General features: G+C 39.8%; 2 protein-coding genes across 9 annotated transcripts in view; one reads left to right on the top strand and one right to left on the bottom strand.

Annotated features, from left to right (window-relative positions):
- The window catches only part of CNNM1 (cyclin and CBS domain divalent metal cation transport mediator 1), a 34,900-nt gene extending 32,946 nt beyond the window's left edge, over positions 1-1,954 (top strand). For all 8 annotated transcript variants that reach the window (XM_063435244.1, XM_063435248.1, XM_063435247.1 and 5 more), the window contains one exon: positions 1,632-1,954. In XM_063435244.1, the coding sequence (XP_063291314.1) occupies positions 1,632-1,708 (77 nt within the window). In that variant the 3' untranslated portion in view covers positions 1,709-1,954. The remainder of the gene's footprint in view (positions 1-1,631) is intronic.
- Positions 1,955-11,386: 9,432 nt separating this feature from the next.
- The window catches only part of GOT1 (glutamic-oxaloacetic transaminase 1), an 18,585-nt gene continuing 6,262 nt past the window's right edge, over positions 11,387-23,709 (bottom strand). Inside the window, exons 2-9 of the mRNA XM_063435163.1 lie at positions 17,316-17,497; positions 17,025-17,148; positions 16,088-16,200; positions 14,000-14,104; positions 13,341-13,491; positions 12,823-12,988; positions 12,354-12,496; positions 11,387-12,014 (exon numbers count right to left, since the gene is read on the bottom strand). Of these exons, the coding sequence (XP_063291233.1) occupies positions 11,878-12,014; positions 12,354-12,496; positions 12,823-12,988; positions 13,341-13,491; positions 14,000-14,104; positions 16,088-16,200; positions 17,025-17,148; positions 17,316-17,497 (1,121 nt within the window). The 3' untranslated portion in view covers positions 11,387-11,877. The remainder of the gene's footprint in view (positions 12,015-12,353; positions 12,497-12,822; positions 12,989-13,340; positions 13,492-13,999; positions 14,105-16,087; positions 16,201-17,024; positions 17,149-17,315; positions 17,498-23,709) is intronic.

Below are 23,709 nucleotides of genomic sequence, written 5' to 3'. Positions count from 1 at the left end.
CTAGTGACGAACAGAGAATTTTTCCCTTTAAAAAAATTAAGATAAAGGGAAGAGAGGGAGAAGAGGCAGAGAAAGCAAAGGAGTAAGCAAGGGGAGAAGAAAGACAAGGAGTCAGAAAGAAGCAAGTGAGTCAGAGCGAGAAAGAGACCCATGACAAACATTCCTTGACACTTAGCTACCTGAGAAGATCTGATGAGAAGGTCTACTCAACTGGTAATTATACTGGTTTCATTTAATTAATCTAAATTAATTAAAATTTTCTAATAGCATGATATATGACTGGATAAATCACGATCAGATTTCGATATTTAGAAATCTTAGTTAACTAAGAAGTATATAGTTATAACCATTCCATTCTGCAGATGGAAAAGATGAATTATATATTACATCACATGTTAGCATACCATGATATTTATCCAGGTGTATTGATTTGCTCTAAAATAAGATAAAATATCTGTCTAGGCAAGTTAAAATTCTGCTTATAGAACATGGTAGATTACTCTTATTGGATGGTTCCAGGAAATGAGCTGGTTTAAATGTTATTTTATTTAAAATTACATGAGAATAGGTCTTAATTACCTAGGAGGTCTAACCAGCATTGAAAGGGTTATTCTAACTGTTAGCTAAGTTTATGGCCTTAAGCTGCAAGCTCTGTGAAACACCGTCATAAATCATTGTTTGACAATTGCTATGTTAACCATTGGAATGTATTGCCATTTATATTGCATACTCATTTTATACTAAATATTCATTGATTATTATCACGCATGTTACATATTATTATTATTTAATTTGTCACAATAAATTGTATCTATTTTTATAACAAATTGTGATTTTATTTAAATGGAATACATTTCACTTACACGATAACAATCTTTGGGATCTGAGAATTGAAATAGTGGGCAATTCTCAACTGTTTACTATTATTATCCCATAAATATCCCCACAACCCCAGCTCCTTTCCCTAAAAGCTCTTGCCGGATTGTCCCCTCACTCCCTGGGTGTCTGTATAGCTTATAGCTTAGTAAGATTAAATAAAGCCCCTGAGGACCAGATTGAAGCGCAGCTGCTTGTCACCTTTACTCGCTAGCTGGTTATTATTTTATTTTAGTTATAACATTTTGTCCTGATGAGAATCACCTCATGAGATTTTTTTATAACTAAAACTAAAAAGCTGAATGCAAAGTTATCTGCTTCCGTATTTCAATATACTTTTTTTTTTTTTTCTATTAAATCAAGTTTTCATTTTACCATTTAATTTTTTTGGTAAAAGAAATCCTTTGGCGGCATCTTGTGGCTAAACTGTGTATTACACTTGTAATTGTAGTATTTGTTTTTCTCATTAATATGTCTATATGGTTTATTCCCTATGGTATGGTACACATATTTGGAGATAGAAGAGCAATATAGAAAGGGCCGGATTTCCCATTAAAGGGATTCTATAGTGTTAGGAATACAAATCTGTATTAGTAACACTATAGTGCCCTCGTGCAGATTCAAATACATGTATATTAGACTGGCGCCCTAACAACATGAAATGTCACCAGCCGCCACTGGTATATTGTCCATTGCTTTAATTTGTAATTACCAACAATTCACAGCTTCTTGAATTACCATGTTTTATTCTCCAGGTGGCAAGACCCGAAAGAAGTCACGGGATGCTGAGAAAAGCCCAGAAGAAAGTTCTGTTTTGCATTTAATCACATGAAAAGTATGACCCAACGATTATTAACATGCGGACTGCTGTCTTTTAACAATATATATATATTACACGTACAGGTGATGAAAAGGAATTTTCTGTCTGATATCAATAAGTCCTAACTGCTTTCATTTTTTACTAAATATTCTTGTGCCTGAGCACTTATATTGCAGGACAGCGATTTTTCTAATGCTTTACATCTGCCAAAACTGTTACTATGCATTCTGGTTAGATAAATGTTGCAAATATTCTTAACTGATGTGCTCTTAAGTGTTCTGTCATCCCTGTTTTACAACCAATTCCAGTTTTATTCTATGGCAAATGGAATCCTTTAGTTGCCAAAGTTAGTGTTTTAAGGGTTCAGTAATCTGTATCATTTTGCTTAAGTGATCATACATGTGCATGTTGAGTTATCATACGTGCCATTCCTTAAGTTATTCATTTCAGAATTGTCTTCAAAATACTACATAGGAAGTGCAATATTATTTTTCTATATCTGTTAAGAGTACTGATATTTGTTTATTTGTTGGCTATAAATTTGCTGTTAAGTCTGTGTGTAGCACGGTGGCCCTTTGTTATTAATACTAGATTTCTATATTGTTCAATTAGGCGGCTTATCTAAACTCTGCATATAATGGAGACCCTGTCATCCCGCACTATTGTGGGATGCCACACTCCACTTTGTAGCAGTGCAAGTATGTGCACGCACAACCCTGAGTAGGACTACGTTTGCCAGATTTCCATTTTTTGAACACTTAGATAAAGTGCTTCCCTGTGGTATGTAGCATTTGTCTGCTGTAGATGGGAACTTGAAGGGTTAGTCTAAGCACCAGAAAAGCTTTCTCCTGATGTAAAAGTTGACAGTGCAAAGAGTAGCAAAAACTAAAGGAAAGCGTGTTATATCAAAATAACTAAAAAAAAAAATCTGCACTTAAAGGACACTTTCACTAAGCTGTGGCTCACGATTGACTATGACTGAACAGGGAACCAGGCTTTGTGTGAACTGGAAGGAGCTAAACTGTGTTGGCCATTGTTTCAAAGAGCAATAGCACCTTTCCATTATAATGAGCTGAATTGTTCCTATGTGCTAAATACGTATCCCAGTAACCTTTGCTGAACTGGAGTTTTTCTGAGCCTCCTCATTGGTTGTGCCTTAACCAGGTCTGGAAGGGCTATGTAAGTTTCAGTATTATTAGAAAAGATAATGCTTAAAAATATATCATTTATATAGTGTTTAGTCATTTGTGCCCCATATTTTATCTTTAACTAGTCAAGGCAGCTCCTGCAGGATTTCCCTGATTAATTTCTGTCTTGCAGTGTTTGAATGCTACATACCGCAGGACATGAATTCTACATACTGCAGGGGAACCATTTTCCTGCCCTGTTCATTTCTTTATAGGAATGAAAAATATCCAAGAAGACTTAATGAATCTGGCAGCATGTGAAAAGTGTAACATTTAAAGGGACACCATAACCACCAGTACTTCAGCTTCATGTAGTTGTCCTGGTGTCTACAGGCTGTCCCTGCGGGATTTTTAAAGTAAACACTGCCTTTTCAAAGAAAAGGCCGTCTTTACATTGCTGCCTAGGAACACCTCTTGTGGCAGTCACACAGACAGCTATTAGAGGTGCTTCCTGGGTCAGTGCTGCACAGTGTGCAGCACTGATGTTCAGCGTCTCCACACTCTGCATGGAGATGCTGATTAACGGTTTGCAGCGCATGAGCAATAGCTTCCCAATGCTTTCCTATATGAAAGCATTGGATTGGCTGAGACAGTCACATTTGATGATCTCGGCCAAGGAGGCAGAGCCAGCCGTGGCGAGACTGGCATGGCACTGGTATGTAAACTAGCTTTTTAAGGGAAGCAAGGTGGGCGGGCCGCCTAAACAGTGTTTTTACAACTATAGTGTCAGGAATACATGTTTGTGTTCTGACACTATAGTGTTCCTTTAATCTATATATTTACTAGTGACATCACTCATCTAGCACATTGTATCAAATTGTATTAATTCCCTGAAGACAACATAGCAAGCCTCACATTTTTAGGTTGAGTCTGCATTATCAAGTTTAGTTACCTAAGAGTTTATTTTAATTCTTTGTGTTCAGATGAATCAGATATTTAAAGAAAATACATTGTGTGCCACTTGGATGTTTCTGGAATATATATAACGGCACAACCGAGAAGTCTATAAAAGGTTTTATTTTTATGATGATATGTATACGTCTGTAGGCTGGTATAAATATACTTCAAAAAATACAGATCTATTTTGAATATGAAAATGGAGCGACATTTTGGTACGTGGAACTGCAAAAACTGTACATTTGTTATCTGTAGTGTATGTTTGTATATGGATCTGTTATATTGCATGTAAATTCCACAAAAAAAGGAAAGAAATTATTTATCACAGTATATTTTTCACAAGTGTCATGCATAAAAATAAGTTGCCTTTTAGTATTATATTTGCAAATAGGAGTGAGTATTGTTCAATTAAAGGGAAACAGAAATTCTTGTTTGTTTATTTTTGAAGGAGATTCAAGTTGATCTTGTAGGTAAATGTAGAACTACGTGAGCACCAGGATTAAGACAATATTCCTGGCATGCAATTTGGGTCCATTTCATGATAGCAGAATATGCCACATTTCTGTTTCTAATATTTTAATATATAACAAGTAAAAGTTGCTTGAAAGATATTTATATAAAACTCGCCTCCACTTCTTCAACTCACCCTGCTGAAAGGTGATGCTAGTGCACCTAAATGTCTAAGTAGTTCCTTGCTAAAGCCTTCACGAACAGGTGAAACCTTGGGAAATAGTTTTCATTTACCAGAAGAGTCTGCTTAGATGTTTGTTGAGTCTTCTCAGTGGGATTTAAACCCCAAATGATAGTGACCTGAAATCCAGATGGCTAAATAGAGGGAAACAATAGCTAGAGTTGTGTATATCCCAATTCCCCAGTAAGCTATTTCAGCATACAGATTTCTTAAATAAACCCATCTATCAGGACCAGGGCCGCCATCAGGGGGTGACAACTGTGACAGTTGTCACGGGCCCGGACTGCTCGGGCCCCACTTTCCCTCCCTGCACACATAGCGAATATCGCTATCTATGTGTGCAGCCCCGGGCCCCCGGGTTCCCTGTTACCGCAGAGGGGGCCCAGGCAGCACACAGCTTCTCCTCTTCTCCCTGCTAATAACGCTCGCGAGACCCGGTTGCCATGGCAACGCTCCGCGGGTCTCGCGAGAGTTATTGGAGGAGAGAAGAGGAGAAGCAGTGTGCTGCCTGGGCCCCCTCTGCGGTAACAGGGATCCCGGGGGGGCCCCCACCATGCCACCGGACCACCGATGGAATCTCCCCCCTCCCTAGACACAGGTAAGCAGGGAGGGGGGAGAAACAATTTAATTAATTTTTTTTTTTTTTTTTTTTTAAATAATGTTAAAATGCCCCCCCCTCCCCCTCCTCATTGGACATTTACACACACACACACACACACTACATACACTGACACAACACACACACACACACACACTACATACACTGACACAACACACACACACACACACTACATACACTGACACAACACACACACACACACACACACACACACACACACTACATACACTGACACAACACACACACACACACACACACACACACACACTACATACACTGACACAACACACACACACACACACACACACTACATACACTGACACAACACACACACACACACTACATACACACACAACACACACACACACACTACATACACTGACACAACACACACACACACACACACTACATACACTGACACAACACACACACACTACATACACTGACACAACACACACACACACACTGACACAACACACACACACTACATACACTGACACAACACACACACACACACTGACACAACACACACACACACACTACATACACTGACACAACACACACACACACACTGACACAACACACAGTGCATACACTAATACACTGACACAACACACACACACTGCATACACTGACACAACACACAGTGCATACACTAATACAATACACACACTGCATTCACTAATACAACATGCACTCTGCATACACTACACACTAACACGCTCACTGCATCCACTATACTGACACACACTCTGCATTCGCTACACATTACCACACTCTGCATTCACTACACTAACACACACTCTGCATCCGCTACACACTAACACTCTCTGCATTCACTACACTAACACACACTCTGCATTCACTACACATTAACACACTCTCTGCATTCACTACACATTAACACACACTCTGCATTCACTACACATTAACACACACTCTGCATTCACTACACATTAACACACACTCTGCATTCACTACACATTAACACACACTCTGCATTCACTACACATTAACACACACTCTGCATTCACTACACATTAACACACACACTACATTCATTACACTGACACACTCTGCATTTATTACACACTCTGCATCAACTGTACACACAGCATCCACTACACAAACATCCTGTATTCACAGTACACACTCTACATCCACCACAAATTGAAACATTCTGCATTCACTATACACAGACACTGCGTCTAATACACACACTTCATCCACTACAGACACTGCATCCACTAAACACATTTCATCTAGTACATACAAACACTACATCCACTACACAAACACTCTCTGCATTCACTACACTAACACACACACTCTGCATCCGCTACACACTAAAACACACTCTGCATTCACTACACATTTACAAACACTCTGCATTCATTACACACTAACACACACTCTGCATCCGCTACACTAACACACTCTGCATTCACTGCACAAACACTACATCCATTACACACATTCTAATTCACTTCCACTATACACACCACATTCAGTCCCGCATCATTGTCAGCGGACTGGGTAGGGCGTGGGCGGGTGAGGGGGGGGGGGGCCAGACCTTGTGCTTTGTCAGGGGCCCCAAAATTTCTGATGGCAGCCCTGATCAGGACTACCGACTAAAGTGAGTATTGTTGGGAATGCAATGTCGATTTCAGGTTTTAGACCATAATAGCTGAATTTGAACGCATGACTTGGGCATTTTTTTTTTTTTTTTGCATTACAGTTACTTTAGCCTTAAAATTCACCTTGACTTCCCACCAATTCTCACTTTGGTCAATAACCATGAATATTGAGATTTTGCCTCTGATCTGATATACCCGTCATTGGAAATGCTTGATGACGCACACTCTTCCTGTGCATTTTTCTATGCATTTGTGATATTAAAGAGATTGCTTCCATAAATGTATACATACGTCTACTTGCTGGACTTCACATTTGTGTGACAGCTCCTATTAGTATTACATATGCCCCCAAAGCTTTGCGGAGAAAAGTTCTATAAAGCTAAGCACACAATTTATGATGTACTGAGTGAAGGGTACCTTTCATTCTGCTTTCTGGGTTAAACTTTCAACTTTAATCAGTGTCACAGCGTTGGTGATTATAACCAAAATGATATGAAAGTGAATGGAAAGCCACAGTACACGTTGGGGTGATATGACAGTTATTATATAAATATACAGCAAGGAAACTCATTCAGAGTTCATATGTTTGGTTAAACACTCAAAGCACCATAACCACTATATAGCTTATTTTAGAGATTATAGTATATGTAATTTGCTAGTGCAGTCACATGGTTTTAATTTGCAGACTTTTTATTTATTTTAAGACTTGACTAAAAATAAAGTGTGGAAGCCAATTAAGTTTCATTTTCACCAGTTTAACAAACTTTGTGATTGTGTTTATGCAGTGGAATATTTGTGTAAAATGTCAGCGTGTTGATGGAGAGGTGTGTTGGAACAGACTGTGCGTTTATAAATATAGGAAGATGTTTATACGACTGGCCCACGTGTGAATGCAGAGATTTATTTGACGAGTATCAGTATGTGAATTTAATTTTTTCCGTAATCTATCACTCCTTCCTTACTCAACTTCTCCCTTCCACCAAGTGTGCCCCCTACCTCAGCTTAAAAACGACATCACACCACTCACCCACTGAATGCTTCTTGTATACCCCCACACAGCATTCTGAACAACTGGGAGACTTAACAATGCAAGCACGGGTGCTATTCTGGGGCAAAAAGAACTGTAGAATGTCTAAAACATTTAAGACTTTGCACCTGTGTTTTGTCTTGATAAGTATACCCCTTCGTCTCATTTGACTCCACTAACTGTTTCATTGCGCCATAACCACAATAAACTAAAGGGGTTATGGTGCTTAAAACATCTTTAGTTTTGAAATTAAGCAAACAAAAGCATTCTTAAATACTGGTAAACTACTTGCTGGAGCTGTTTAGGTAAGTTAGAGTACACAATAGGTCTTTTAGTTACTCCACATCCTGTGTAACAAGGGAATAGGAAACTGGATGATCACTGGACAAGAAATGTCCCATTGCTTATTTTTGTACTGTATTTGCTGTATCTTCCCTTCTATAAAAATAAAAAGCATATTTGGATGTCTGTCTATCTGGATATTTATTTACTTTTTTAAAACAAGAATATATAAAAAAAAAAAAGCCACCACAAACACTTTTAAAAAGCAGTTGTTACATAAAAATATATAGGTGTGTAGTTACTGACAAACATAGAAACATAGAATGTGATGGCAGATAAGAACCATTCGGCCCATCTAGTCTGCCCAGTTTTCTAAATACTTTCATTAGTCCCTGGCCTTATCTTATAGTTAGGATAGCCTTATGCCTATCTCATACATGCTTTAACTCATTTACTGTGTTAACCTCTACCACTTCAGCTGGAAGGCTATTCCATGCATCAACTACCCAAATATAGACATTTGCCAAAACTGATTTTACTTGAGAAATTGGATGATTTTAGAAGAACACTATTGGGCCAGGAACACAAACATATATTCCTGACCCTAGTGTTAAAAATTACTATCTGTCCCCTCTTCCCCACTCCTACATTGAATCAATGCATCTCTATGAGGAAAGTTTAGTGTCTCCATGCAGAGTGTGGAGACACTGAATGTCAGTCACATTGTGCTGCACTGCCCAGGAAGCACCTCTGGTAGTCATCTGAGGTGTGGCCACTGGAGGTGTCCCTAGGCTGTAATGTAAACACTGCCTTTTCTTTGAAAAAAAGTGATTACTGCCAAAAGCATGAAGGAACCAACTATACTCACCAGATCAACTACATTAAGTTGTAGTTGTTCTGGTGACTAGTGTCCCTTAAAGTATTCACTCCTCCCTACGAAAAGCAGGAGGATCTGGGGTTAATGTGATTTAACTGCCCAGAAATCCACAGCCCAAATATTGTCTTGGTAGAGTAAGGCTTATTTTGCAGGACTAAACACTTTGCTACGTTAAATCTTGAAATAAAAAAAAAAAGCAATTAAACAGAGAGGACTGGTGCACTCAATATAATTCAGTTTATTTCCTTCATAATAATTAGCACAACACAATGATTTGCACGTTTAAGACGGTTGTTTTTGGTTTTATAGTGTTCCAAGACTATAAGCGAGAATTCTTGGCCTACAGCTGTGTATTGCACTTGTCACAATATACATAAATACCATAATAAAGGCAGGCTAAAAGGGATGCTTACATGTCTGCCAATAACATACTAGAAAGAGATGTGATTTTGCACTTAATTATGACAGTATGCCAGATGTGAATCTTCATGAATCCAAAGTATGGCTTACCACCATTAATGTATTAAACATTGTGAGATGTGTGCAGAAAAAAATAAATTCAGTGCTCTCACTGTAACTGGTTAACCTTTTATGCAATGAAAATTAAGTGGATCTGTAAACACATGCTTCCATTAGAAAAGAAGGGGGAGCATGTATTTTATGGACCCAGAATATATGGCGCCTTGATAGATAGATAGATAGATAGATCGATCTATCTATCTATCTAACGGGCCAGGAATCTGTGCAGTGCTAAATCCACTTCTGTCTGCACAGATTTGGGGTATTCAGGAGATGGATTAATACACTGTTTATGCAGTAAGCAGAACAGTTATGTTTAGTTTTTAAAAAGTGTAGGTCTCTGACAATAGGATATAGTTAAAGGTTAAAAAGACTCCGGTTTTGGGACTATAGATGGCTAGAAGTTAAAGAAACCGGGTTATTTGCTGAAGTGAGAATTTTCAGGAATTTAATATTAGTCACATTTTTGATTAGCATTTGCTTCACAAAGTTATTCACAATGATCAAAAAGAAAGAGTTTTAACTTGAGTTAGAAATAATAGTTCTTTGAAAGTCACTTGTTAGAGAAAGGAAAGAAAAAAACAGCATATTAAAAAGGTACAGTCACTTCTCTGGATTTAGATCTTTGGTGACAATAAGGACCTGTCCTCAGGCAACACAGAGCGAGGACATCATTAGACAAGATTGCGCTGTGGAGCAGGGACTAGGACTATCTAGAGTACTTCAGCAGCGCTCTCTGCATAGTCCTACACGTAGGGGGACGACTGGGTTTCTTGATCCCAGATACACCACTTCCCAGGCTGGCTGGCCCATTATGGATGTTGCCAGTGACAAGATAAGTTACTGATGACACCCCATAGAAGGCCTGCCCACTCATCCCGATTACCAACCTCGAAATGTTGGAAGGTATGCATCATTAATAAGACATAATAGCACCCATTAATTCTGTTAACCATTTTTCCATGTCATGTTCCGTTCTCTTCTAACTTTATATTAAAAAGATTGAGTAAATGACATCAGAATCCAGCTCAGCCAGAGCAAGCATTGCTAACGGAAATGAGATCTGTATGCTTTCTCTATGCTGACCTCCCAGTACAACACTTCACAGGGCGCCAAGATGGAGATACCCACTTACAGGACTTGAAAAGCTTGATTTCTACATTTAAATTTCATATATTAAAAACACACGTTAAATATATAGATACGTAAATAGATTAACCCCTTAAGGACACATGACGAAAATATTCCGTCATGATTCCCTTTTATTCCAGAAGTTGTGTCCTTAAGGGGTTAAAGCTTTTGGGAAGTGACAGTTCCCTTTTTAAGTGCTGAAAAACAACCATTTACCACTCGGGCTGGACAGTTACTAAATGAAGTAGATAATGTATGTACAATTTCCATGCCAGAAGAAACCGTACCCCATTTACACCAATGGTAAGCACAAATAAAACCACTGGTATGAACAGGTGCAGGGAGGATGGGGGAGAGAGAGTTTAGCTGTTAAAGTGAGCCTATCAGAATCATCTAGGAGGAGTAAAATGTTGATCCATACATTGTACTAGCCAAGTTTATATTTAATATTTGTCTAACCTGCTTTACCTACGCAAAGCAACAACATACAGTTAACATTATAAATATGGCATTGAAAGGCCGCAATTCATGCAACAGTTTATCCCAAATCCAGAATACCGCTCCCCACAATAGCCAGAGTTATGCACACGCAGGTACAACATTTTGAAGGCAGACAATATCAGCTTTCAGTCAGTTTCTCTTATAGGAACACTTCAGGTGTGCCCTGGGGTCCCTCCAGAGTAACTAGTCAGACCATTAAGATCGGTTTGACAAATTTACTTGGGGTTCACAAGGTGCATATTTTTTAAACTGCCACTCTTTACTCTGGGAGGGTGCAGAGACATTCCTAGCACCATAACCACTACAGAGGGCTGTACTGATCTTTAAAACTATTTTACAAGCCAATGTATAGAATAGATCTAGCGTAAGATGGACATGTATTGTCTGCAAATGGTGGTTGACCGGTGTATTTAAATTTGATGAGCTCTTTCACTAAGAGTGTATTCCCAAAAATCCATCTTGGTTATTCTTCGTCATTAACTGCTGATTTGCAGAATTTAACATCTGTAACACGCATTATATCTAATATGAAAAACAAAAGAGATAAGAGCTTACAAACAGAAAGAGGGAGATATGCATTGTGAAGAGCATGAGAATACTAGGTCTGAGCTGGGAAGCCATTCAAAGGTTTCAATAAAGGGAATTAACCACGGAATACAATAAGTGTTCTTTTATAAACACATAACCTTGTGTAACAATTCTCCCTGCAGAATATTTGTTCCATTTTAAAGCATTAACAAAACACGGGTAAGGTTTCAACCGTGAACATTAGTCCACGTACTACACATCACAAATTAAATGTCGTCAATATATTTAATGGATGTTGGCAGCTTCATAAATAGACTGAGCCACATAGTCAATGTTCTTTGTTGTTAATCCACACATATTAATGCGACCACTGGCCATCAAGTAGATATGCTTCTCTTTAATCAGATACTCCACTTGCTTAGCTGCAGAAAAGGAAAACAATGAAGAAGAAGGGTTAGATTTTTGAAACAGATGATATTAATCTCTCCGAGTATGCACGCAGCATTTCCAAAAGGAAATTTGTTCTAATGTAATTGGAGGATTAGCATCACGCATCCCCTATGGATACTGCTCAAGAAAACAATCAAAGTACAACTCAAAACAAACAAAAATATTAACAGCTGACTGATCAAACTTTTTTCCATCTAGCACCCCCATCTAAATAAAAAAAATTATATAGTTACATGTCAAATCTAAATTTTCTATCATATCTTTTCCACAAATACAGATATTATAGTGATCTCCATTGAGCGGAAACTTACGGTTTAGCCCAGTGTAGCTGAACATTCCAATTTGGTCAACAATGTGGTTCCAAGCGCCTGGAGTTTTAAGGGCTTCCAGCCTTGATTTGAGTTCAGATCTCATCAACAGGACTCTATGAGCCATGGTCCTCACATTATCCCTCCTATAGAGAAATGAATAATGAGCTACTGTATTGCTTTAACAAGGGATCATCAGTAATACAAATCAATACGAAAAGCATAGTTTGCAACAGTCTCACATCAAAAAGCATCTGCAAAGAAATTACTTTTGCATTGGAGCATCTGACCTTGACCAACATTTCTTTTCAACTACAAAATTGTGAGATCGTAAACCTACTTACATGGTTGACTGTTAGTGGCCAAACTCTGTTTCTCTTTTTAAATCTTCATTTGGTGAATAAAACCATAGGCACATCAAACATTACCAATACTAGACTTGCCATAACGTAAACCAAAATTAATATCTCACCATTCATCAAACAGTTCAGGGGTGTTCAGAGTTATTGCAACAATGCGTGCGCCTTGTGATGGTGGATTTGACCAGGTAGTACGGACAATTTTCTCCATCTGCGAGAGGACACGGCCAACATTTTCACCGTCTTTTCCCACAACAGTCAGGTTACCCACCCTCTCATCTATATGGAAAGAGGGAAAAAAAAAATGCAACTTAATATGTGCATAAAATGATTTCTTAACACATATTTGATACCATACCAATATTATACTTTTCACTTAGGGGTTTATTGACTTAACCAGGAATTGTAAAGAAATTAAATATTTTGAGCACTCAATTTGTACAGTTTGGAAACAGTCGACTGTGCAGTGATCCAATGAGACCTGGTCAAAACCTCGTCTTCCAAACAAGCACTCTCCTCTATAGTACAAATTGTTAAATACTTTGAAAGGTGGGACACTTTTAAACACAACTTAATTAAATCGATTTCAAAATGTAATAAAAAGTATGATCTTCCAGAAAGAAATACTCACTGTACAAACCAAAGTTCTTGGAAAACGATTGAGCACAGAACAGTTCAAATCCCTGAGATACAAAATAGCGTACGGCCCACGCGTCTTTGTCAAGATCTCCAGAAGCAAATCCCTGATAGGCAGAGTCAAAGAATGGGAAGAGATACTTTCTCTGCGAGGGGAAAAAAAAAGGAAAGGAAATGGCACAGATTGACAGAGTGGCTTGGAATTATGCACACATATCAAAAAAGGTTAACAATAATAAAAGCAAATAAACAAAATGAAAAATAGTTTAAGAAGTAAAGACATGACATTCTTTTTTAAAGACCTTTTCCGAACTTAAACAGAAGAGAAAAAGTACAGACTAACAATATGTCACGCAGATTTACTTAACACGTTTATCTTCTAACGGGACAGAGATTAGGAGTTATTGTTACCTAAAAGGTCTTCAATCAATATACTAGGACTGTAGTCCCCCTGTATTTGAGAAAAGTTATTTAAAAAAAATAAAATAAAAAAATTCCTTGAAAGAGAAGAGTAAGGGATTAAATACGATTTAACTATGGGAAGGAGGATGTATATGCAACACATAATTAAACAGGTTTACACCGACATACAGGAGTTCTGTTCACAGGGAGAAAAAGCAGGTTGATTACAAAAACTGGTATTTCCCCTCATACCTTCATGACGTCAGCTATTTTCTTCCATTGATCAGGAGTGGGGTCTGTCCCAGTAGGGTTGTGTGCACATGCATGAAGAACGAAGATAGAGTATTCTGGTGCATTCTGTTTGAAAGCAAAAAGATAAAAAAATTTGACAGTAAGCATGTACACATTATAAAGAGCTTACATATTTAATACATGCAGACAGACAATCTACACAAGAGGCAGCAATTGCCCAGCGCACCTATCTTACAAATGCTTTTTCTTGGACGTTGAGAGTCCCTTTAAACAGACACTATAGTCACCAGAAAAAAAAAAATACAGCTTAATGTACTTGTTCTGGGGTCTATAAGGATTTCCGTGCAGCCTTAGCAATGCAAGAACATTGCTAACTAGTAACACTTCCAGGGACTTCCCGGGTTCAGTCGTGCAAAGATTGCAGGACCAACATTTCAAGTTAAATAAATCTCACTTTTCATGCACTTGGAGGGAGGTCAGGCACCAAAAAAAAAAAAAAAAAAAAATTTAAAAAAATAGATGATAGCATTAGGAATACATGTTTGATTCCCAATGCTATATAGTGTTCCTTTAAGAGATTAGATAAATAGAGAGATATACATACACCCAAAAAAAAACAAAAAAAAACACACACGTTGTGGCTAAAAGAATGGGTACAAATACCCACTGCATTGAGAGACCAGGAGCATGCCAGTGGACGTGCTCACACAGCTTGGATATCCTGAAATGCACTTAAGAATACTGAGTCAGACAAGATAAACATGTTTATTTAAATTTGTTGTTACTGTGTAAAAATCCAAAAAAGTATATAAAAAAAAAAAAAAAAAATTCTAAATACAGTGGGACCTCGGTTTACGAATTTAATGCGTTCTCCGGGACGTTTCTTAGTGTGAAAAATTTGTAAACCGAAACGCGGTTTCCCATAGGAATGCATTGAAAACCAATTAATCCTTTCTGGAGGTCAGAAAAAAGTCAAAAATGAGCTGGCATGGAAACCAACCCACAATGCAGAACACACAATAAAAGGCATGCAAATGCCAAAGCTTAACTCCCTACCTTTCCACAGCTTGAGAAATGCACCAAAAAGTCCAAAACAACTGAAAACTATTTCCAGGATGGCTCCAAAACTCGATGCAAAAGCCGCTCCAACACCTCCGCACTCGACGCCACGTGCTACCCACAGGCTCCAGCATGCAGGGGGCGGTGCTATAAACCTCCCAGTTGCAATGCATCCTGGGGTAACTTGTTTGTATTGCGAAAAAAATGTGTAAACCGAGGCATTATTTTCAATGGATTTTCATTTGTAATCCGAAAATTATGTTAACCGAGGCGTTTGTAAACCGAGGTCCCACTGTAACGTCCTTTGTAATGAGTAAACTACAGTAGTATTATGCATTTGGTATGCAAATCTGAATGCAGCTTTGTGGATGAAACAAAGTAAAAGTTAATAGCTTAGAAAACAACATTTACAAGAAGATATTCGCTGATGTACAAGGAAACTACAGAAAGTGTAACTCATACCATATACAGAAAATATATCAAAAGGCGATACATCACAGGATCGTTTGATGAAAGAAGACGACATGATTGGCATGATCTTCCGCAAAATAGACACATTTGAGACAAATTGTAAGCTGTGAATATGACATGCTGCATCCAAGACCATCCGTTAAAGAGTATTCCAAAAGTTATATATCTAAAAACTAAATTATCACGGGACACAGATGTGCTTTATCTTATTGTCCACCCCACAAACAATGCAGCAATTTATAAAAGTTGCAACAATCTGTATAGAGGGTCTGGACACAACTATACACCCCAGATAGGGCAAGAAATAAAATATAACGTTTTATGCCAACCGGCAGACTGAATATATGCACCAGGGTTAATGTCATTGAGCAGGTGAGTAAACTGTGTGTCCCCTAGCTTCTCACAACTGAATAGGTATCAAACCCTTTTAACACATGGTGTGCCATGAGGAATCCTAAATATTCCGAAACCTATAGTGTCAGTCTGCTGTTACAGAGCACTATGACTCAAGTATGGCAAATGCACCATTACAATTTCCAATAGTTCTTCATTACTGACCTCTAAATCTTGCAGAAATCCCTGAAGGTCAAGTCCTCGATTAGCAGCATCCCAGTAGCGGTATGCTCGGATATCCTTAAATCCAGCATCGATGAATACAGCGTTATGGTTTTCTTAAAAGACAAAAATAGAGACACATTTAAATTGGCTTATTTTGTAACCAAGCAAGTGCACACCGTGCCTGTCTAATCTTACACGGGTACACACATGCTACAACACTTGACAAAAGGACGCCTTGCATTTTTTATATAAATTACACAAAGCCGCATACAACAGGTTGGAAAGGAGGGGATGTGAAAAGAAAAATGTGTGCTGTTAAACTTGACAAATACTGTGATATACACACCATCATGTGATACATTTTACCTCCTGTAAATGTCAATATAATGCATGAAGCTTCACCAACAAAATAAAGAATTTATAAAAAAAAAAAAAAAAAAAAAAAAAAAGGAGGGGATGTGAGTTTCCAAACCAAATCTAAGCTTTCTGAAAATGGACTAATCACTAGTGCTTAGGTGGGTCCCTGCTCATTTGTGCCATTGTAGAGAGAAAATAAGCAGATTGCATATCATACATTTCCCACTTTGAAGCATTGATTGTGCTGAGCTATTTCAATTGCTTTTGTTTGATTTGTCAATGAAATCCGCTAGAAGTCTGTAAATTTTGGCAATAACCCGATTTTCAATAAGGGTTGAATAATTATTATTACAACTGCAGACGCACACAAAGTACAGCTCCTGCAAGTATTTCGGGTCTGCTTGGAGTCTTAAGTATGGTAAAAAACAAACAACTAGTATGTAAGGACAATATCTTAGACTGCAAGGGCTCTATTCACCCGTTTTGTTGGGATGGTTTGTCTTGTTTGCCTATTTTACGGTCGCTCTTGTTGGTGCTATATAAATAATTGTAAGATAATATGTAGGACAATAGATCTTACCCCAAGAAGGAGCAGAGATGTAGATGGGAGTAGCAGTATTGTTCGTTCCGTTGTACCATTTCCTTAGAAACTCTGATCCAATTCGCAGTGCTCCAGTGCCACCCAAGGACTGAACACCACCTACCTTAAAAATAAAATAAGAATGCACATTAAATGTGGTGTATCGGCAGTTCAGTGAATATTTGAACAATTGTGTGTATAACGATGAGAACAGTATCAGACCACGTATACATGAGAAAGCAAGAAGGCATTCAGCCAGCAATGTGATACTTTACAAAAATCAAAGCTTACCCGAGCCTCTTTGATTGCTGGACTATCTTCCCCTAAAGCAATTCTGGAAGCACCAGAGCGAAACTCTGGGAGACCCAAAATTGGCAAGTATTCATGATTTAAAGAGTTGTCATTTGCAATCTTCTGCTCCACCTTTTTAACCACCGGCAAAACCCAAGGCTGGGAGTCATCAGTACGATAAGCTGAAAGTCAATTAGGAGAGATTGAAAACAGCCTGCAGCAAGACATACAGATTATATGTTCCATTTAGTACACACGTATTACATATAATTACTAATATGCACAATTACCAAATTCCCTACTGATCTGCCCCGAGGATCATTCTGTGTAGGACACCCCCTCCTGTACTTAGAAAGCCATTCTTATGTCTATTCGGTTTTAACAGCATTTCTCCTGGTGTACATATGGGTTACCTGTATTAGAACTTTATTTGTGTATATAATATTTGTCAGATTTAACATCTTGTCCCTGACCATTTATTAAAAAAAAAAAAAAAAAAAAAGGGAGGAGGTTACTTACAAAGCACCAAATGTGAGTTTGGGTTGTAATATTTAGGGATCTATTATCTATAATTAAATCCAAACTGTAAAAATAAAATGTTTTTAAATTATACCTGAACAGCTTTCTGCATTGTGTTACCGTCTTTCCCAGAAAATAAGATCGGGTCTTATATTAAATTCCACCCTGAAAAATGCACTATGGCTTATTTTCGGGGGAAACGGTAGCAAGCATGTGCTAGAAAGCAGGAATTCCCCCGAACATGGACCAGTTCACTAGGGCATGGAATGCCGCGAATCTATGTTCAGGGAAAATTCCACGACCATAGATTAGCGAAATAGCGACTAGGGCTTATTTTCGGAGAAAAGGGGTAACTGCTCTACTTGGAAAACCAAAATTCCTATTGTACCTGTCTTTGCTTATATCACTACTCAGCTGTCCTGGAATGCTATGCAAGTTATACATTTAAATGACTACTTGGATCACTAGCAATAAAAAAATAAAAACCTGGTCTAAAAATCACATTTAACAATATCCATGCAATATTCAAAACACGCTGTCAATTGAACTTTTAAAACCTTGATGATCAGCAGCATCCCTATCTAATGAACAAAGGTCAGAGTTCTAACAGATTGCCATCCAAAGTACACAAAAACATCTTTCACAACACAATCAGCCTTGAAAGACAATACACGACGTAGGTGAATTCACTACAGAACAGAGCAGAAGAAATATATTATTCATAGACTAAGTTTTCTCTTTGATGTCACAAAACGGGGCATTTACCTCTTTTGGCAATTGTGGTGATTCACAATAACACATATCAGTAGAGGTACATGCGTGACGTAGGTGGTGCATCCCTGCGTATCTGTAGCTCTAAATAGCATCTTTATTTTTATTTATTTATTTATTATTGCCATTTATATAGCGCCAACAGATTCCGTAGCGCTTTACAATATTATGAGAGGGGGATTTAACTATAAATAGGACAGTTACAAATAAACTTACAGGAACAATAGGTTGAAGAGGACCCTGCTCAAACGAGCTTACATTCTATAGGAGGTGGGGTGTAAAACACATTAGGACAGGAATTTACAATCAAATAAGGTGGGCTGCCCTTTCGGAGAGGGCAAGAGACAGGTATGTGAGGTAAGGGTTAGTCTTGGAGGCCATAAGCTTTCCTAAAGAGATGGGTTTTAAGGCACTTCTTAAAAGATGCAAGACTAGGGGAGAGTCTGATGGCGGTAGGCAGGCTATTCCATAGGAAGGGAGCCGCCCGCGAGAAGTCCTGCAAGCGCGAGTTGGCCGTACGAGTGCGGACAACGGACAGGAGGTGGTCACGGGCAGAACGGAGAGACCGAGAAGGGACATACCTATGGATCTGTGAGGAGATATAAGAGGGGCTAGAGTTGTTCAGTGCTTTATAGGTGTGAGTTAGTACCTTGAATTGACTCCTATAGCATACAGGAAGCCAATGTAAGGACTGGCAGAGGGGTGAGGTGTGAGAGAAACGACTAGAGAGGAAAATCAATCTAGCAGCAGCATTCATTACGGACTGTAAGGGTGCAGTACGGCTATTGGGGAGACCAATCAGGAGAGGGTTACAATAATCCATGCGGGAAATTACTAGAGCATGGACAAGCTCCTTGGTAGTATCTGGTGCAAGAAAGGGGCGGATGCGGGCTATGTTTTTAAGATGGAATCTACAGGATTTGGCAACATGCTGGATGTGAGGCTCAAAGGTGAGACCAGAGTCAAGTATGACGCCAAGACAGCGCGCTTGCAAGGATGGACTGATGTTGGTACCACAAACTTGGAGGGAGAGCGAAAGAGGAGGATCAGTATTAGGAGGAGGAAAGACAAGGAGCTCAGTTTTTGAGAGATTGAGTTTCAGAAAGCGGGAGGACATCCAGTCAGAGATGGAAGAAAGGCAAGCAGTGACACGTTGCAGGACGGCAGGGGAGAGGTCCGGGGAGGAGAGATATAGCTGGGTGTCATCAGCGTACAGGTGGTAGTGAAATCCAAAAGAGGTAATAAGTTTGCCAAGAGAGGCAGTATAAAGAGAAAATAGAAGGGGACCAAGGACGGAGCCTTGGGGAACTCCAACTGAGACAGGGCAAGGGGAGGAGGTATCATTAGAAAAGGAGACACTGAATGAGCGTTGGGAGAGATAAGAGGAAAACCATGAGAGGACAGAGTCACAGAGACCAAGCGATTGAAGAGTTTGAAGAAGGAGAGCATGATCAACGGTGTCAAAGGCCGCTGAGAGGTCAAGAAGAATTAGTATGGAGTAGTGGCCTTTGGATTTAGCTGCGATTAGGTCGTTAGTAACTTTGATAAGGGCAGTCTCTGTAGAGTGGAGAGGGCGGAAGCCAGATTGAAGAGGGTCAAGGAGAGAGTTGGAATTGAGGAAATGAGACACACGGGTGAAGACAAGTCTTTCCAGAAGCTTTGAGGAAAAAGGGAGCAGGGATATGGGACGGTAGTTAGAGGGGGTGGATGGGTCGAGGGATGGTTTTTTTAGTATAGGTACTACAGTGGCATGTTTAAGGTCAGCAGGGACGATGCCAGAGGAGAGCGAGCAGTTGAAGATGTGTGTTAGAGAAGGCACGAGACAAGTGGAGAGAGATCTAATAAGGTGAGATGGGACAGGATCGAGCGGGCAAGTGGTGGGGCGAGAGGAGCAAAGAAGAGCAGCCACCTCTTGGTCAGTAGCTGGGGAGAATGTCTGAAGGGTAGGAAAGGCATGATCTATGTGTGATTGAGAAACAGAAAGGCAAGGAGGGGAGAATTCTTTCCTTAGCTGTTCAATCTTGTCAGTGAAGTAACATGCAAAGTTATCAGCAGTAAGGTTAGTTTTGGGGGTGGCCACAGCAGGCGAAGAAGAGAATTAAAGAATCTTTAGGGAATACACACACACACACACACACACACTAAAACAATCAATTATATTTGGAAATAAATTCTTTGATAAATGCAATTGTGAATTTGTTTGGTTTGGATTCATTTTGTGTTTCAGACTCGAGCACAGGACTGTATGAGGTCACAAAAGGTTCGTCTTCTCGTTGCCATTAGCTGCAACTTCCTCCTTTCAGGCCTGTAGAACATTTGCAAAAAAAAACAAAAACACACACACACACACACAACCCACAACCCACATACAGACACCACTAATATCCATTTGTCATACTTACAATGAAAGTAGTACTATGTCTTTAGTACAGAGAATTCCTAAGGCCGGGACTGGATAATTTCATGATTATGTTGATCACATTTATTAAAATGATCTAAAAGTCACCGTTTTCCTCATAGTAAATTCTGCCAGTTTTCACAGAATTTCCATTTCAGAAGAACACCAAATTTAGTGGCGGAAAAATTCAGCCATTTTTCTCTTAGTAAAAGTGGCAAAAATACTCAAATCCACTGTGAGAATAAAAAAGAAAAAAAAGAAAGGAAGAAAATGGTGCATGTTCAAAAATGACTTGGTGTAAAAATAAACAGATGAAAAAGTCCAACAGATTTAATAAATTGGGCCCAAAATTTAGACAGAGAAGTGTCAATGGCACTTTGACAAACCTATCCCTCTGTCACAGAGAGAGATTAGAGATACATATATAGCTATCCATATACATATATATACGGGGCTGGAGATTTTGGGGATATGCAATGCTCCCGTTGAAATTTAGATTTTGGGGGGGCGGAGCTTGACAGCCAGGCTGAGCGGTCGCACTGCAGATGAGCTCCGGGCAATACAGCTCATAATCTGCCTAATTTACTGCAACAAACTCCATATTATCCATGATAAAGCCCCAGAGACAGGAGCTGGATATGGCGAAAATGCAACACCGAGCCCACGACCAAAACAGGCGACCGCATCCAAGGGATAGACCTGAGGCCTACTTGCGGCCTACACAGGAGGCAAGAGGGAGGCGGCCGATCCCTCAGCCGACTACAACCTACTCTACAAGGGGTCTCCCTGGATCACCCTCCCTCCCCCCCCTGCCGGTGGGGGATATCCCGGCAAGTAAAGCATGCTACCCAGAACGGAGGCACCAACCTAAGCCCACAAGCTCCACAGGACCCCCGACATATAACATGGCGGACGCCACGTGGACCACAGCACCCGATCCCTACCTACCCCCACTATCGGAGCGGCTAGACCGCATCTTTGAGGACTTCTGGGCCAAGATCCACCAACGCAGGGGCAATTCAGGGGGAGCCCTACAGGCGCCAACCACAAGGAGCTCCACTCAGAAACCCACGCCAATTAGGGCCCCGAGGGTGACCCGGACGGCCGGGAGAGGGAGGCCGAAACCCCAACACCCCAACACTCGAATGCTGGTGAGTCAAAAACCTCCACAGAGACTCACCCCAGGTCTGCCCCCTCGCTGCTCCCATCGCAAGCACACAGTCCCACCTGAGAGGCAGCGGCACTCCAGACGGCCCCGCACTCACAGACGGGACCAACCCTGTAACAACATACCTAAACGTAGACCACCCACCGCCCGAGCAAAGGAGAGCACTCCAGACACACAGCCGAGAACAGCAGCTGGAGGCCTGGCAAGCGAACAATCTACTGCCGCGACCTCTTTCCTAGAGGGCAACGGGACACCACTGCCAGAACACAAAAGGGGAAGATGGCGGCAGAGAGCCCTACACCCACCTCGCCCACGCGAAGCAGCAGCACAGAGGGAACCAGGGACGCCAGAATCCCCTCACATGCCCAACGCAACGGAGGCGACCCTGCTCCAATGGCATGGCCCAGCAGGGCCCTCAAGACGACCCAGAAGGCACCAGCAAACACCAACCAAACTGCACCTGTCGCCTGACGGGCCACTGAAAGCCCTGCATGGACTGTCCACACATGGCGGCTTGCAGCCCACCCGGGGTATAGGTTGACGGACTGCTTAACTGTGCAGACACGCCAGCTCACTTATTATTGCTAGCAATGCATGTTACCCATATATCTTAATCACCTGTTGATGTTTAAATATTTTTGCGAGCTCAAGCTTTCTTTTTCTTTCTCTTCCCACTCACCTTGCTCTCACACTAACTCACCTCTGCATCAGGTCTCCTATGCCATACATCGCTATAACTCATAACTTCAATTCCAGCAACGAGACTACTCATGTATGTGATGAGCCTTAAAGCTATAAACCTAACCGGTGTTACTTTAATCTAGACCAGATGTTAGTACATAAAACGCAGACCTCTCACCTATGCACAATCAAGACTAACAGTGCTGTTGTCCTTAACGTAGTTTAACTTGTTTAAAACCTTTTATTATAAAGACCCAAAGCGACATGACTAGATATAGTTACAAGCGCTTATAAATACACCTATGTATGACAATGTTTGAAAGCTTAGTACTTCTGGTTTAAAATTAGGCCTCATATTTTGGCACAGTCTTTCCGGCTTTAACATAACATTATTATAAAAATGTGCTGTCCAATTGCATGTCATGTGAAACCACTTATCTCTATTTAGCTATGTATGTTATGTTATGCTATGGAAACACTTAAGCAATGCAAGTATACACTGTCAAATCCTTACAAAAAAAAAAAAAAGTGCTTGACCTACTATGTACCTCTATATTAATCTGTTGTTAACACGCTGGAGGACTGCCTTTGGGGTACCTCACAAGCGAATGTCCTAAACTTACGCACTACAAAAATAAAGAATTAAAAAAAAAAAAAAAAGAAATTAGATTTTGAAAAACCTTAATATAACCACAAAGCACACAAGTGTGTAAACCATGTCAGAATACCACACTGTTACTACAACAACAAAAAATGTAACAATCAAAACTGGGTTTTAGCAAGGGGATCCTATAAAGAAAATATCCTAATTATGTTCCAGTAAGCAGTATAAATAAAATACTGGAAACCTCACACCC

This window comes from Pelobates fuscus, chromosome 10, assembly GCF_036172605.1.
Source record: "Pelobates fuscus isolate aPelFus1 chromosome 10, aPelFus1.pri, whole genome shotgun sequence".
In the NCBI taxonomy this organism is placed as follows: domain Eukaryota; kingdom Metazoa; phylum Chordata; class Amphibia; order Anura; family Pelobatidae; genus Pelobates; species Pelobates fuscus.
Note: the sequence above shows the minus strand (reverse complement) of the source record. Positions and strands in the feature narration are given on the sequence as shown.